Consider the following 17,487-nt stretch of genomic DNA (forward strand, 5'->3'; position numbering starts at 1 on the left):
CCCAACCATAGCAGTAACAAGCGGCCTTGTATCTAATCAATGTTAGCACAGAGCTTTAGAAAATGAGCAAGTCTGATGAACTGGACACTAACCAGCCTGGGCACAGAGCAGCAAAACCTCCCAACAGCCCATTGCTAGGCAACGTGGTTGGGTTAGTAATATAAATATATATATAAAAAAATGAAAGGCTTTCATTCGTATAGTGCTTTTCACAACCACTGGACATCTCAAAGCGCTTTGCAGCCAATGAAGTACTTTGGAAGTGTGGTCACTGTTGTAATGTAGGAAACGTGGTAGCCAATTTGCACACAGTAAGCTCCCACACACACAAATGTAATAATGACTGGATATACTGTTTTCATGATGTTGATTGAGGGATAGATATGGGCCAACTCCAGGGAATAGCCCCCTGCTCTTCTTCAAAATTGTGCCATGGGACTCAAACCTGGGACCTTGGGACTCAAGAGGTGAGAGTGCTACCCACTGAGCCACAGCTGACACTCCTCCAGTTATGGGGCCTCGGTCATAGCTCTGAGATGGCTCATGCCATCAGCAAAGGCCCACAATTTCAAGCTGGGGCTCATTCAGATCTGGCTGGGATAGGAGCTGCTCTCTGAGAATGATGTTAGGCTGTTAGGACGAGATTGGGTGAGGGGGGCAGGGGGTGTTGCTTTACTTGATAAATTACCTCACTCCTTGCTTTCTGTGCTCTTTTCAGTCTGTTAACAGGCGTGACAATCCCAAAATCAGGCCACTGGGTCATGAACAGCTGGCTCTGCCATTAAACTGTCTTGCTCAATACTGTAGCAACAAGGTACAGTCGATAGTGATAAAATCTAGACCCACCTGCGGGGCATTTCCGACAACACAGCTTGGGCGTGACTGGGTAATAGTCCTCCTTTGGGCAATGAACATCTCGAATGGTCCGATTGCCTTGAGTCAATCCATTCCTGACCTGGTCTCCCTGGTTCTCTTCCTCAGCCTCCACCATTTCTTCTCGTGTAGATGATATATTAGCCGTTGGGAGCCAGGCTGTAACATGCCTCTCATGTACAGGCAGCCCTTGAACAAGAGCCTAAAGGGGCCAAGAATTGTTAACAAAGTGAAGACGAATCCCAACAACAACTTGCATTTATATAGAGCACCTTTTAACATAGTAAAGCCTCACAAGGCACTGAAAGGGAGCTTGATCAAACAAAATCTGGCACTGAACCAGGCGGAGGAGATATTAGGACAGGCGACCAAAAGCTTGGTTAAAGAGGTAAGATTTGAGGAGTGTCTCAAAGGAGGAGAGAGAGAGATGGAGAGGTTTCGGGGCCGGCCCTGTTCACCGTTGATAACCTTTCCCTCAGTTCTGTGCCAAATTTAAAAACCAAGTGCGTTCAACACACCGTATTGCCAGCCTAACCAGACACAAAAGATGCAAGAATCTCTTCAGGCTAGAGGGAGAGGCCAAGCCATAGCCAAATGAAAACTAACGGAAGAATTTACTTAGAATTTATGATGCGTAGGACTCAACAGTTCCTTCGGAATTTAGTCAGAAGTCACTGAATCCATAATCGCTTGGGGAATATTCAGGAGTCCGGACTGGTTACAGCTGAGTTAACCAGCAGACAAGGGGCAAGCCTAACTGCAGATATCGGTGGTTAAGGAGAAACCGTGAACACTATTATCCTTCCTGAGGAGTGAAGGTAAGGTATTGATTGTAAACATGCGCGATATCTGGTCTAATCACTGAATGAAGTTCAAAGGGAGGTCGAATATAACCTGTGGCTGGACTGGTGAAGCACAGCAGACGTCAAAAAACGGTTCGAGAAAGATTTTCGGTTAACAAATCGCTTCAGATAGCAGGGCCATTAAGGGTTCACTTGAGGTGCTGAGAAGCTGCCAGCCTGGGGTAAACTTTAGTATAAATACTAAGCTATATATTCCTTTCTCTTCCTGTGGGGAGTTGACTAGATTCCAATGAACAACAGCAGCGACCCTCAATGTGCATGGATTAGATTCGCAAGAATAGTAATGTTTGTAGACAAAATTAGACACTTAAGGGCGGATGCTGTAAGGCATTTTGATATTTTGCATATTTCTGTGATGCTGTAAGGTCTGCCTTTGTTTCTTTCTAATATGTATTATCTTTATACGTGTCAAAGTGGAACCAGTTGTGAGGTGGACCGATGATCTGAGCTCAGAACTGGGTTGTAGGAATATGGAGTAAGGAGGGCATCGGACAATGGGAGAAGATTTTTGACCTAAGACATCAACTCTGAGGCTTATATGGAACTTCTTAAAAAAAATAAAGACTGGACAAGGATAAACAGACAGAGACTTGTCAGAGCATGTCACTGGGGCCGTGGCTAATCACTAGACACCCTGATTACAGAGACGGACCCAGACAATGGTCTCTTGAGTTGTGTGAGTGGCTATCCTCCTGCCTTACCAAGATACAGAAATCACATCCAGGTACCTGGAGACACTCCCCTGCTGAGAGCAGGAAATGGCCACATACAGGTTGTCTTCCAGACTTAATATTGAGTTCAACAATTTCAGATCATGAACTCTCTCCTCCATCCCCACCCCCTTTCCGATGCCCCTTTTTCCAATATTTATAATTTTTAAACAAATATATTTTTCTTTTCCCACCTATTTTTAAATTTATTTTGATCTATCGTTTTATCTCCACCTTTTAGCCCATTTCGATCCCTTCCCCCCACCCCACCCCCACTAGGGCCATCTGCCACTAGTTTGTCCTGCTTTCTACCCTTAATGTCCCCATTAGCACATTCCTTAGATAATATCACCACCGTCAACACCCCTTTGTCCTTTTGTCTATGACATCTTTGGCGATCTCTCTATTTTGGCCTCCACCTATCACTGGCCCCCTGTCGAGCTCTACCTGTCCCACCCCCTTCTACCAGTTTATATTTCATCTAATTTCTATATTTCTTAGTTCTGATGAAGAGTCATGCGGACTCGAAACATTAACTGTTTTCCTCTCCGCAGATGCTGTCAGACCTGCTGAGTTTTTCCAGGTATTTTTGTTTTTGTTCTAGATTTCCAGCATCCGCAGTATCTTGCTTTTATCTGCAGGTTGTCTTTGCCTGGCCAGGGTGGGATTGATAATCCAATCAGATGACTCGAATTAAGACATTACCGTATATGCCGAGAGACCAGGGTCAGAAAAAGATTGAGCCACAGCTCCCCAGGACACTGGGGCTGCAACCAGGAAGTGTGATTTGGTTCATCACGGGAAGTCGTGTGGAGGAATTCATTCAGTGTACCGACCACCCAGAAATGAGCTCCTGCACGCAGGTCTTACTAAGCAACTGGTGTTGTAAGTATATACTATTGCTTAGTGGGCTAATAAAGGCTTTCCACATGAAAGTGGAAATTGTATCCATCATTTGTTTCGTGTCGTTGATACCAAGTACGGGGTGAGGACCTTACAGGGTAGTGAGACCCCCCCGGTTAAGCGTCTTACATCATTGAAACAGGAGGCCATTCAGCCCCTCGAACCTGCTGTCCCAGGCAATTGCATCTCAGCTGATCTGCACGTCAACTCCTCAAGCAAGACCACAACAAAACACTTGCGGGTAATGCAAGGGTTAAGCATGTCTAAAGTCATTCCTTAGCTTCACCTGTATGCTTCTCACTAAACTATTGATCACTGCCCCTTGAACTGAGGGGGTGCTGCCTTTGAGTGAAACAATCCATCTCTCTGGGGATTTCCCCCAGAAATGGCTCAACTGCAAACTGCACATTAAAGCTTGTGCTTTTCCCCATAAGACGGTGTTTCAGCACACGTGTGTGTGTGTGTGTGTGAGATGATGATGGAGGCAATGGAAGGTTGTTTGACAAGCCCATCAGTAACAGGGCAATGTTCCCTCCCCTCCTGCGCCATCCTATTATGAACGTGGCAATAACCGAGCGGTCATTTCATACTGAGCCTTCCTCATTGAAGTAAAACAGTTCACGTGCGCCGCCATATGAACACACTCGACCTCTCCCTCCAGTAGCACCGCCACACCCTTTTTCAAAGCTGCGCGTGCCCCCAGTTTCATTTTATTCTTCGCCTCATCCGACGCCTCAACAAGAAACTTTTTCTCTTTCTCTCAAGTGCTAAGGAACGCAAGCTCCAACAACTCATGGACACCAACACCCATCTAGGACCCTCCACCCCTGCCTGTCCCTCCGTCCCCACCTCATCTTCCAATCCCAGCCCCGGCCGCGTATTCACTATACCCCCTGACCTTCCCCTCTCCGATGCTGAATGTTCAGTTCTCAGCAAATGACTTAGTTTCATACCCTTACGCCCTCATTTCAATGAATTTCGGGCTCGGCTGAACTCTTCTTCCGCCGCCTTCGTCGCTGTGCTCACTTCTTTGGGCAGGAGTCCTCTCCCCGTTCAACGGATCCTTTTACCCACCTCCAATATTTTCCCTCCACCTGGACCCCTCCCTCTGGATTCTTACCTTCTCTTGATCTTTTCATTGAGAACTGTCAGTGTGACATTAGTCGTCTTAATTTCTCTGCTCCTCTCACCCACTCTAACCTGTCTCTCTCTGAACTTGCTGCACTCCGTTCTCTCAGGTCCAACCCTGACATTGTCATCAAACCCGCTGACAAGGGTGGTGTTGTTGTCTGGCGCACTGACCTCTACCTCGCAGAGGCTGAGCGTCAACTCGCAGACACTTCCTCCTACCTCCCACTGGACCATGACCCCACCACTGAACCTCCCCACCACTGAACATCAAGCCATTGTTTCCAGGACTGTCACTGACCTCATCTCCTCTGGAGATCTTCCTTCCACAGATTCCAACCTCATAGTCTCCTAACCTCGGATGGCCTGCTTCTACCTCCTACTCAAAATCCACAAACAGGACTGTCCCGGCAGACCGATCGTGTCAGCCTGTTCCTGCCCCACGGAACTCATTTCTTGCTATCTTGACTCCATTCTCTCTCCCCCTGTCCAGTCCCTTCGCACCTACATCCGTGATTCCTCTGACACCCTACATCATATCAACAATTTCCAGTTCCCTGGCCCCAACCGCCTCCTCTTCACCATGGACGTCCAATCCCTCTACACCTCCATCTCCCACCAGGAGGGACTGATGGCTCTCCGCTTCTTCCTCGAACAGAGGCCCGAACAATCCCCATCCACCAATACTCTCCTCCGTCTGGCTGAACTTGTTCTCACATTGAACAATTTCTCCTTTAACTCCTCTCACTTCCTCCAAATAAAAGGTGTGGCTATGGGTACCCGCATGGGCCCCAGCTATGCCTGTCTCTTTATGGGGTATGTGGAACATTCCTTGTTCCAGTCCTACTCCGGCCCCCTCCCACAACTCTTTCTCCGGTACATCGATGATTGCTTCGGTCCTGCTTCATGCTCTCGTCTGGACCTGGAAAAATTTATTAATTTTGCTTCCAATTTCCACCCCTCCATCATTTTCACATGGTCCATCTCTGACACTTCCCTTCCCTTCCTTGACCTCTCTGTCTCAATTTCTGGTGATAGACTGTCCACCAATATCCATTACAAGCCTACTGACTCCCACAGCTACCTCGACTACAGCTCCTCACACCCCGCTTCCTGTAAGGACTCCATCCCATTCTCTCAGTTCCTTCGCCTCCGTCGCATCTGTTCTGATGATGCCACTTTCAGAAACAGTTCCTCTGACATGTCTTCCTTCTTCCTTAACTAAGGTTCTCCACCCACGGTGGTTGACAGGGCCCTCAACCGTGTCTGGCCCATCTCCCGCGCATCCGCCCTCACACCTTCCTCTCCCTCCTAGAAACATGATAGGGTCCCCCTTGTCCTCACTTATCACCCCACCAGCCTCCGCATTCAAAGGATCATCCTCCGCCATTTCCGCCAACTCCAGCATGATACCACCACCAAACACATCTTCCCTTCACCCAACCCGGCGGCATTCCGCAGGGATCGTTCCCTCCGGGACACCCTGGTCCAGTTCTCCATCACCCCCTACACCTCAAACCCCTCCCACGGCACCTTCCAATGCAACTGCAGAAGGTGCAACACCTGCCCCTTTACTTCCCCTCTCCTCACCGTCCAAGGGCCCAAATGCTCCTTTCAAGTGAAGCAGCATTTCACTTGCACTTCCCTCAATTTAGTCGACTGCATTCGTTGCTCCCAATGCGGTCTCCTCTACATTGGAGAGACCAAACGCAGACTGGGTGACCACTTTGCAGAACACCTTTGGTCTGTCCGCAAGCATTACCCAGACCTCCCTGTCGCTTGCCATTTCAACACTCCACCCTGCTGTCATGCCCACATGTCCGTCCTTGGCTTGCTGCATTGTTCCAGTGAAGCTCAAGGCAAACTGGAGGAACAGCACCTCATCTTCTGACTAGGCACTTTACAGCCTTCCGGACTGAATATTGAGTTCAACAATTTTAGATCATGAACTCTCTCCTCCATCCCCACCCCCTTTCCGACCCTCCCCTTTTTTTCCCCAATAATTTATATAGATTTTTCCTTTCCCACCTATTTCCATTATTTTTAAATGTATTTCTATCCATTGTTTTATCTCTACCTTTTAGCCTATTTCGATTCTTTCACCCCACCCCACCCCCACTAGGGCTATCTGTACCTTGCTCGTCCTGCTTTCTACCCTTAATTAGCATATTCCTTAGATAACATCACCACCTTCAACACCTCTTTGTCCTTTTGTCTATGACATCATTTGGTTATCTCCACCTAACACTGGCCCTCTATCCAGCTCTACCTGTCCCCCACACCCACCCCCTTAAACCAGCTTATATTTCACCTCTTTTCTATTTTTCCTTAGTTCTGTTGAAGAGTCATACGGACTTGAAACGTTAACTGTGTTCCTCTCCGCTGATGCAGTCAGACCTGCTGAGTTTTTCCAGCTATTTTTATTTTTGTTTTGGATTTCCAGCATCCGCAGTCTTTTGTTTTTATCCACGTGTTCCATTATTCCCTCCATGGCCTCGGCCCCTCCCCATCTCTGCAACCCCCCCCAACAGCCTTTTGAGATCTCGGTGCTCCTCCAATTCTGGTTTCTTGTGCATGCCCCACGCCCACTGCCCCACCATTGGCGGCCGTGCCTTCATCTGCCTGGAAACTAAGCTGTGAAATTCCCCTCCCGAAACCTCCCCGCCTCTTTTAAGATGATCCATAAAACCTTGAACATTCACCAAGTTTTTGGTCAGCCTGCTCTAATATCCCCTTGTGTGGTTGGGTGTCAAAATTATGCTCCTGTGAATTGCCTCAGGGCATTTTCCTATGTTAAAGGCAAGATATAAATGCAGGTTGTCACAATGGAGACGGAAAAACCTACAACTTATTGAACTGAAGGAGAAACAGGGCTGAAGACTGGACTTTAAAAGACCTGTAATTTAATGGGAGAAATTTTCCTGGCACACATACAACAGCATGTGACCATGTTGCATCAGCCACTCTTCTGAACTCTCACATTCTTGGGCGGATGATGCAAGACAAAGATTTACTCCTCCACCCCCCCTCTAGTCTTCCTGTTAAATTCATGAACACCAGTGAGGTGGAGGACGGAAGTTCGTAAGAACGAATCAAACTTTTAAGCAGATAAGGAGGGTGGGGTAAAAGCAAAAAACTGCGGCTGCTGGAAATCCAAAACAAAAACAAAATTACCTGGAAAAACTCAGCAGGTCTGGCAGCATCTGCGGAGAGGAGCACAGTTAACGTTTCGAGTCCGAAGGAGGGTGGGGTCGTGTTTACTGAGCGGACGATACTTCTGTTAATGTTGTGGTGCTTTAGTTGTTAAAGCATGCCTCGTTACATCTCATAATACCTCAATGAGCTTTCGAAGAGCAGTCACTGATGGGGGCAAGCATACAGCAATGAGGTCAATGCCAGTACTGCACCTCTGACAGCGTGGGGCTCCCTCGGCACCGCCCCTCCAGCGGTCATAGAGGTCAACAGCACAGAAAAAGGCCCTTCGGCCCATCAGGTCTGTGCCGTTCAAACAAGTATCTAACTATTCTAATCTCATTTTCCAGCACTAGGCCCACAGCCTTGTATGCCATGGCATCGCAAGTGCACATCCAAATACTTATTACATGTTATGAGGGTTTCTGCCTCTACCACCCTTTCAGGCAGTGAGTTCCAGATTCCCACCACCCTCTGGGTGAAAAATTTCTTCCTCACATCCCCTCTAAACCTCCTGCCTCTTACCTTAAATCTATGCCCCCTGGTTATTGATCACTCCACCAAGGGGAAAAGTTCCTTCCTGTCTACCCTATCTATGCCCCTCATAATTTTATATACCTCAATTATGTCCCCCCTCAATCTCCTTTGCTCCGGGGAAAATAACCCCAGTCTATCCAATCTCTCCTCATAACTAAAACTCTCCAGCCCAGGCAATACCCTGGTAAATCTCCTCTGCACTCTCTCTAGTGCAATCACATCCTTCCTATAATGCGGATTCCAGAACTGCACGCAATACTCTAGCTGTGGCCTAACCAGCGTTTTATACAGTTCCAGCATAACCTCCCTGCTCTTATATTCTATGCCACTGTGCACAGTGCTCCAAGTGTGGTCTAACCCAGGTACACGGAGGCCAGAACTGTGCACAGTGCACCAAGTGTGGTCTAACTCAGGTATACGGAGGCCAGAACTGTGCACAGTGCTCCAAGTGTGGTCTAACTAGGGTACAAGTTAAATAGAACCTCTCTCCTTTTTGACAGTTCTGTTCCCCCTCTCCCCCTCCTGCCCCAAAGAAAGCTCAGCAAATCACAAACCACAGCAATATACCCGATCAGAAAGTGACGAGTCATCATCTGCTGGATGAGTTGTCGTTTTAACTGCCGAGTCATGACAGTGTTCCGCTCGCTGACCATCGCCATGAGCCGCCCTCCCTCGCCATCTCTCCACGCTGACCCCCGCCCTCCCTCGCCATCTCTCCACGCTGACCCCCGCCCTCCCTCGCCATCTCTCCACGCTGATCCCCGCCCTCCCTCGCCATCTCTCCACGCTGACCCCCGCCCTCCCTTTGCGATCTCTCCACACTGACCCCCGCCCGCTCCACTTTCCACTGCGCCGCGCTCACCCCCGGGCCACGCGCTCCATCTGAGCAGCCAGCCAACCCTACCACACGTCGCCTGACAAGGACCCCTTGCGTTGGTGTAGCGTTGCGAACGGTAGTGGGGGGGGACACAACAACGTCCACCAGACGCACCACGGTGGCTGTGTCAACCGGACAGACTTCCCACGGCGGGCTGCCCTAGGGGAGAGGGGAGATTGCGATTCTGCCCTGCCTAGCAGTCCTTCGGGGAGTCCCAGAGGTGTGTCAAGAGCCCTGGCGGCAGGGGGGTGGGGGGGGGCGGACGTTCCTCTTCAAGGTCCAGACACTGTTATGACATACGAGACGCAGTGGCCGATTTGGGCACAGAAAGCTCCCACAAACAGCGACCCCCCCCCCGTAAATAAACGCCTGACTTTTTCTCTAATCTTGCAAGTGATGTTGGTTGAGGGGCAGGTATCAACCCCAGGACACGGGAAGGGGGACAGACTCCCCACTCCCACCCCTCTCCTCTTCAAAATAACAGCCGTGGGATCTTTTACATACACCTGAGAGGGCAGACTGGGTTAGGGTGACACCCAGGCATCCAACAGTGCGGCGCTCGGCCCTCCGGCCGGGCGGCGCTCCCTCGGCACCGGCCCTCCGGCGCTCCCTTGGCAACGGCCCTCCGGCCGGGCGGCGCTCCCTTGGCCCGTCAGATTACTGAATGCACAGGTGTGCAACGCTGACAATTTCTGTGCAATGAACCCCTCCCCAGCCACCCACCCCGTGTACGTCAGGCTGCATTGGTGACCCTGACCCCAATTCGGCCACATCACCTCATACCACTGGGCACTGGGGTCATGCCAGCTAAAGTGGATCACCGAATGCATCGGCGTGCATGGCGCTACCCGTTTCCATGTATGGTACACCCTCTCCCCCTCAGTGCGGCCAGCTGCATTGGTGCCAGTGCAGCGCTCCCCTCAGTATGGCACTGGGAGTGAGCGCCTCAATTTTGTACTCGGGTCTCTGGAGTGGGATTTAAACCTATGAACCAGGAGAGATTATCACCCACTGACAAGGTTGGCTTTCGTATTAGAGTCACTTTGTTAACAACCCTCTCAATAAGCTGATGGATAATTCCTCATTGCTGGAGCTCTGAAATGCAGCTACAGGCGGGCAAGCGCAAATTCCCTGTGGAACAGCAAGGGACATTCCACCGCTCAGCAGATTTCCGCATCCCGGAGAAACACCAAATGTTCAACAAAAGAAAAAGACCTCAAAGTACCATCTGGAAAACCTTACCATTGACACTCACATCCCAATCATGTCTCTTAAAAACAGTGAACATTCTAGATTTAAAGGGAGAAGCACTCTGCAGCCAGAGCCTTTACATTTGTGACAGAGAGGTCAATTTAAAGTGATTTCCTGAGTCAGGAAACCCAAGTTAAGGAATGGAATTCAAGCCCAGAACTAGTTTAGTGTCACTATGCAGAAGAGATGCAATAAATATATTAGTAATTTTCTGATACCGTGTCAACCATAGTTCAGTGGGTAGCAGCCTCTTCTCTGAATTAGTATCATGTTCCCTCTCATGAGCATAAAACCCATGCTCACAATCGCACATGGCAGTACTGAGGGGGTGCTGCACTGTTGGAGGTCCTGTTTTCCACACAAGATGTCAAGCTGAGGCCCTCTCGGGCAGATTTAAAAGGTCCCCGAAGTAGTGTTTATTTTAAAAATAAAGAGCAGGGGAGCTCTCGTCCGTGTCTTGGCCAAGAACTCTCCCTCAATCAACACCAACCAACAGATTTTATGGTCATTACCACATCGCTGTTTGTGGGAGCTTGGCTTGCCACACAGACATTGGTTCCTACCACAGTGGCCACACTTTGAAAAGTACTTAATTGTCTGTGGAGTGCCTTAGGGCATTTGGAGGTAGTGAAAGGTGCTATAGAACTGCAAGTTTGGACACTAAGGGTTATGGGGTTTGGGCAGGAAAGAAGAACTGAGATACAAGATGAGCTGACTCCCATTCCTACTTCTTATACTTTCTTCCAATGTTTCCATTCTTGACAGAAATTGAAAAATTGTTGTCTCCCCACACGGCTGTCCATGCGGGACCTGGCACATGGCAAATTCCACACACTTCACCTTCCAATATTGCCCATGTTTGGTGCACCAGCATGTTCTGCACGGCAACAGAGTTGCTCCCAAACATTCCCTCCATCCAATAACGTTAACGAAGAGGGAGTGCCGAATGAGTCAGCCCACATTCCACTGAGTGTAGGCGGCAAACATCTGCAACAGGCCACTACAGCATTCGCACTGTGCTGAGCAAACTGCTTCTGGCAGTAATAAAAACAGAAAATGCTGGAAAACTCAGCAGGTCTGGCAGCATCTGCGGAGAGAGAGAGAGACAGAGTTAATGTTTCGAGTCTGTATGACCCTTCTTCACTCTGAAGAAGGGTCATACGGACTCGAAGCGTTAACTCTTGTTTCTCTCTCTGCAGATGCTGCCACACCTGCTGAGTCTTTCCAGAATTTTCTGTTTTTGATGCAAAATGGTGAACTGGTTATTGCTGTCTCTCCACACAGTTGCCCAAATGGGACCTGCATTGCAAATTTCATAGACTTAACATTCCAATATTGCTCATGCTTGAGGCACCAGGGGGATGTCATCAAAATCCTGCTGAGTCATTCCCAAAACAATCTTTGCAGAGAAAAAAAAATCCACCAAAAGATTCACTAATGTCGTTTTAGGAAGGAAATTTGGCATCCTAATTCAGTCTGGCCTATACGAGACTCCAGTCCCACAACAACCCTCAACTGCCTTCTGAAGTGGCTGAGGGAGCCACTGAGTTGTATAGAATCGCCTCAAAAATGGTTCACGGGAATAAAACTGGACAGACCAGTCAGTTTTGATGTAGGCATTGAGTTTGGATACAACAAGACGCCAGCCTGCAAAAGTCCTCCTCTCCAACATGTGGGGATCATTCTCATTGAAACATGCCTTTTTAAGCCAATGTCCCAGACTCCTCCATCACCATCCAGGGCAAAGCACCCCATCCACCACCTTAAATATTCTCTCCCTCAACCACCAATGCACAGTGGCAGCAGTATGTACCATCTACAAGATGCTCTGCAGAAACCGGCCTTCTACAGCACCTTCCAAACCCACGACCTCTACGATCTAGAAGGCCAAGGGCAACAGACACTTGGAACACCACCACCTGCAAGTTCCCCTCCAAACCACACACCATCCTGACTTGGAAATATATCGCCATTCCTTCACTGTCGCTGGGTAACAATCCTCGAACTCCCTCCCTAACAGCAGTGTGTGTACCTATCACCACAGGGACTGCAGCGGTTCGAGAAGGCAGCTCACCACCACCTTCTCAAGTGCAATTAGGGATGGACAACAAATGGTGGCCTAGCGAATGTTGTTCACATCCCGTGAATGGATGAAAAAAAGCTATTCTCCTATGTGTTTTTGTGTCCCGTCTTTGAATTTCATTCATCGATGATCAGTAAAACTATTCCCTCCACCATCACCTCCCTATTCTGGAATCAATCAAGCTGTGACCTTTGACTTTTCCTTCAGGTACACTGCCTTGACCTCTGGTTAAATCCATCCATCTCTCTCCTGGTAAGGGAATAACTTTGCACTTCAGCTTTCAAAAGACTCCTTGAAATCTTTCCCTTCACTCGCAATTCTCAGCACCCCTCTCGCTACTGCTGGTCTTAGCCTCTTCTTCCTTCCTGCCCCATAGAGAGCAGGAAAGGTATTGAAATACAAACTGATCTTAATGTTGTCATGGAACCAAAGTGAAGGGCTAAAATGCAGTACTTAGATTAGGGAGAGGAGCTCAATCAGGCCATTCAGCCCCTCATGCTTATTCCTCCTGTCATTCAATGGCTGCTTTGTACCTTGTACCTCACTCCATTTAGCCACCTTGGTTCCATACCCTGTAATAATCTGCCTTACTTCACAAAATTTTACCTCTCCCAATTTTGAAATCTTCATTTGAACCCCATTTCCAACCCCCCCCACCGTCTCAACTGCTTTGGGGTGGGGGGGAAGTTGCTAGGGGCTCCAAATTTGCCCTTTTGTGTGTGAAGAAGTGCTTCCTCACATCAATCCTGAGTGGCCTAGCATTAATTTTAAGCTTCTGATCCCTTCTCCTGGACTCTCTCACCAGAGGAAATAGTTTCTCTCTGACTCCACCCTATCAATTCCTTTAATCTTCTGGAGCACTTCAATGAGATCATAGTGTGATCTCTCTCCAAGGAACACAAGCCTAATCTATGCATCTTGTCTTCATACTTTAACCCTTTTAGGCCCAGTATTAATCTGCTCTGCACCTCCCTGCAAGGCCAATATATCCGTCATTGCCCAGAACTGAATACAATGCTCCAGATGGGGGCCTAACCATTGACTTTGCATCTTTGGGGCATCTTGGGGCGAAAGGGATCAAAGAGTATGGGGAGAAAGTGGGAGCAGGCTACTGAATTGAATGTTCAGCTGTGATCATAATGAATAGTGGAACAGGCTGGAAGGGCCGAATGGCCTACTCCTGCTCCTAGTTTCTGTGTAATTTGGTGCCGTCAGAAAACTTGGCTCTCTACCCCCTCATCCAAAATCCTCAATGTAATGCAAAGCTGTAGCCCCATCAATATTCAGTAACAAAGGAAATAAAAACATGCCTCAGGATCAAAAAAGCACAATCTACCTATTTTACCAATCAATGGGCAAATATACCATGTGAGTAACAGTATCAGGAGCACATGCCCAAGAAGGGTTTCTATTACCCATTTTAAAAAAAATTTAGTCAGCCACATCCAGTTTCCTCAATTCACTACATGTGGTTCAGTGGTTAATGTAATAAACAATACAGGGTGTGGGAAAGGTTCTGGACTTTGGTCAGGCACCGCCTTGGCTACTCGGTAACCAAATGTCGAAAGCAGCCAAGTCTGTACCCAGTGAGGCTGGGTCCCTGTGCCAGCCCCACTCACCGACGGGCCAAAAGGTCAGCCACATGGAAACAGAGTTTTGGTTAAGCTGACTGCGGCAAGCCAAAGGCAGATGACAAATCATCCCTTGTTGTTCAGCAAATCGAAACTGCGACCCCCCACATGACTGTGGGCACGTACCTGGTCACAAGGTAACCTTTCCTGCCAAACACCACATCCCCAGGGGCCTTAAATGGCAACTAAAACAACACCAGGACATGGTCAAAATTGGCTGATTATGCAAAGGTAGGCGGCATCGTAAGCAGTGTAGGTGAAAGCGTAAAATCACAGAGATATTGATAAATTAGTTGAATAGGCAAAACTGTGGCAAATGGATTTCAATGTAGGCAAACATGAGGTCATCCACTTTAGATCTAAAGCATATTGAACAGAATAGTTTCTAAATGATGTCAAGCTAAAAACCATGGTGGTCCAAAGAGATTTGGGGATCCAGGCAATGCACCTTTGCATTTTTCTTTTGGAGAGCGCAGGCAATTCATTTAAATGCACGACTCCTTCAAGTTTCCTTGTGCGGGTGCACTGGGAGTAACTTTAAGGGGCCGTCTCCTGAGAGGCCTGTGCAGGATGCTCCGGGGTTGCTGAATAGCTGCACAACTTAGAGAGACCATTGGGTCCAGGTATGTGGATCAATAAAGTGTCATAAAAAGGTACAGGAAATAATCAAAATGGCTAATGAAATGTTGGCCTTTATACTGAGGATTAAAATATAGGAGTGTGGAAGTCATTTCTCAGCTACACAAATGGCAATTGATGCTAGATTAATTGTTAATTTTAATTCTGAGATTGATAGATTTTGGTTCTCTAAAGATATTAAGGAATATGGGGCAAAGGCGGGTCTGTACAGTTAGCACAAATCAGCCATGATTTCATGGATGGTGGAACAGGCTCGAGAGGCCATTCAGGCCTCCTTCTGCTCCTACGTTCCCACTCCTACAACCAAATTTAAGACCGAGATAGATAGGTTCTTGATTGGTAAGGGGGTCAAAGGTTACAGGGAGAAGGCGGGAGAACGGGGTTGAGAAACTTATCAGCCATGATTGAATGGTGGAGCAGACTCGATGGGCCGAATGGCCTAATTTCTGCTCCTATGTCTTATGGTCAAATCAGAAGGTGCTATATAAAGCCAAGTTATATTGTGATAAAAACATCCCAAGATACTTCACACAAATCCCCCGCCCCAAAAAAAAGGACACGTTTGGACAGATGACTAAAATGCTTGCCGAAGAGATAGGTTTTAAGGAGTGTCTCAGAGGCTGAGAGAAGAGGTGGGGAATTCCAGAGCTGAGGGCTCAGGCAGTTTAATTAAGACATGTTGAGGTGGAGGGGTGAGGGGAAGGAGGGTGGAGGGGTGAGGGGAAGGAGGGTGGAGGGGTGAGGGGAAGGAGGGTGGAGGGGTGAGGGGAAGGAGGGTGGAGGGGTGAGGGGAAGGAGGGTGGAGGGGTGAGGGGAAGGAGGGTGGAGGGGTGAGGGGAAGGAGGGTGGAGGGGTGAGGGGAAGGAGGGTGGAGGGGTGAGGGGAAGGAGGGTGGAGGGGTGAGGGGAAGGAGGGTGGAGGGGTGAGGGGAAGGAGGGTGGAGGGGTGAGGGGAAGGAGGGTGGAGGGGTGAGGGGAAGGAGGGTGGAGGGGTGAGGGGAAGGAGGGTGGAGGGGTGAGGGGAAGGAGGGTGGAGGGAAGGAGGGTGGAGGGGTGAGGGGAAGGAGGGTGGAGGGGTGAGGGGAAGGAGGGTGGAGGGGTGAGGGGAAGGAGGGAGGGTGAGGTGAGGGGGGGTGAGGTGAAGGAGGGTAGGGGGGGTGAGGTGAAGGAGGGTGGGGGGGGTGAGGTGAAGGAGGGGGGGTGGAGGGGGGGTGGAGGAGGGGGGGTGGAGGAGGGGGGGGTGGAGGGGTGAGGGGAAGGAGGGTGGAGGGGTGAGGGGAAGGAGGGTGGAGGGGTGAAGGTGAAGGAGGGTGGAGGGGTGAGGTGAAGGAGGGGTGAGGGGGGTGAGGTGAAGGAGGGGGGTGAGGTGAAGGAGGGGGGTGAGGTGAAGGAGGGGGGTGAGGTGAAGGAGGGTGGGGGGTGAGGTGAAGGAGGGTGGGGGGGAGGGTGGGGGGGAGGGTGAAGGTGGGGGGGGTTGGGGGGGAGGGTGAAGGTGGGGGGGGTTAAGGGGGGGGTGAAGGAGGGGGGGGCGGGGGGGGTGGTGAAGGAGGGGGGGGGTGAAGGAGGGGGGGGGGTGAAGGAGGGGGGGGAGGGAGGGGGGTGAGGTGGACAAGAGGCCAGAGTTAGAGGAGGTCCCCCAGATGTTCAGCATTCACTGTCTGACCACTTGAGCAGGTTAAGGGAAAACGGCCCAAAGGGTAAACCTGGAGAATTGGAGTAAATCCCCCCCCCAGCTCCTGCCGAGTGGGTCCGTGAGGCAAAGAGTTAGCGGCTACAGAGGAAAGTTAGGAAATCACGGAGAACATTAAACTCTGGGCAGTTGTGGATTTGTGAGGAATGTGACCCAGTCCAGGTTTCCCACTCACCGGGTAGCGGAGAAACAAACACACCAAGACCGGGATCAGCATCCTTCTCCTCCGCCTCCTCTCTCCCCAGTGCTGCAGATTGATTCTCCCGCCAGGAAAAGTTAGGCAAAATGTTCCAAACTTCAAACTGTGGGATTCCTGGAACCGCACAGGCAGCGAATCCAACTTCCCGGAACACTGGCAAAAACATTCACATCCAAACCAAACTCTCAGCGATCCCCAAACAGGAGCCGGTGCCGATCCGACCCGACCCGACCCGCCCGCCCGCAGCGCGGAAGGAAATGAGTCAGTCAGGAGCTCACACACTCTCCCGGCACCCAACTCACACCCACTCACACAGGGAACAGAGACTGCGGAGGGACAGCAACTCAGAGGGAGCGGGGCGGGGGGAAAGGATGGGGGGGGTAGGGGGAAAGGATGGGGGGGGGTAGGGAGAAAGGATGGGGGGGGGTAGGGAGAAAGGATGGGGGGGGGTAGGGGGAAAGGATGGGGGGGGGTAGGGGGAAAGGATGGGGGGGGGTAGGGGGAAAGGATGGGGGGCGTAGGGGGAAAGGATGGGGGGGGTAGGGGGAAAGGATGGGGGGGGTAGGATGAGGGGTGGTGTATGGGAAGGATGGGGGCGGGAGGATGGGAAGGATGGGGGCGGGAGGATGGGAAGGATGGGGGCGGGAGGATGGGAAGGATGGGGGGAGAAGGATGGGGGAGAAGGATGGGGGGGAGGATGGGGGGAGAAGGATGGGGGGGAGGATGGGGGGAGAAGGATGGGGGGAGAAGGATGGGGGGGGAGGATGGGGGGGGAGGATGGGAAGGATGGGGGGGGAAGGATGGGGGGGGAGGCATGGGGGGGGAAGGCATGGGGGGGGAAGGATGGGGGGGGAGGCATGGGGGGGGAAGGCATGGGGGGGGAGGGATGGGGGGGAAGGATGGGGGGGGAGG

General features: G+C 50.3%; 1 protein-coding gene across 1 annotated transcript in view; it reads right to left on the bottom strand.

Annotated features, from left to right (window-relative positions):
- Window positions 1-16,601, bottom strand: part of LOC144675703 (tumor necrosis factor receptor superfamily member 10B-like) — a 92,023-nt gene extending 75,422 nt beyond the window's left edge. The window contains exons 1-2 of the mRNA XM_078536336.1: window positions 16,552-16,601; window positions 847-1,075 (exon numbers count right to left, since the gene is read on the bottom strand). Coding sequence (XP_078392462.1) covers window positions 847-1,075; window positions 16,552-16,593 — 271 coding nt within the window. The 5' untranslated portion in view covers window positions 16,594-16,601. The remainder of the gene's footprint in view (window positions 1-846; window positions 1,076-16,551) is intronic.
- Between the last annotated feature and the right edge of the window lie 886 nt (window positions 16,602-17,487).

Source organism: Cetorhinus maximus, unplaced genomic scaffold, assembly GCF_964194155.1.
Source record: "Cetorhinus maximus unplaced genomic scaffold, sCetMax3.hap1.1 HAP1_SCAFFOLD_1113, whole genome shotgun sequence".
Lineage (NCBI taxonomy): Eukaryota > Metazoa > Chordata > Chondrichthyes > Lamniformes > Cetorhinidae > Cetorhinus > Cetorhinus maximus.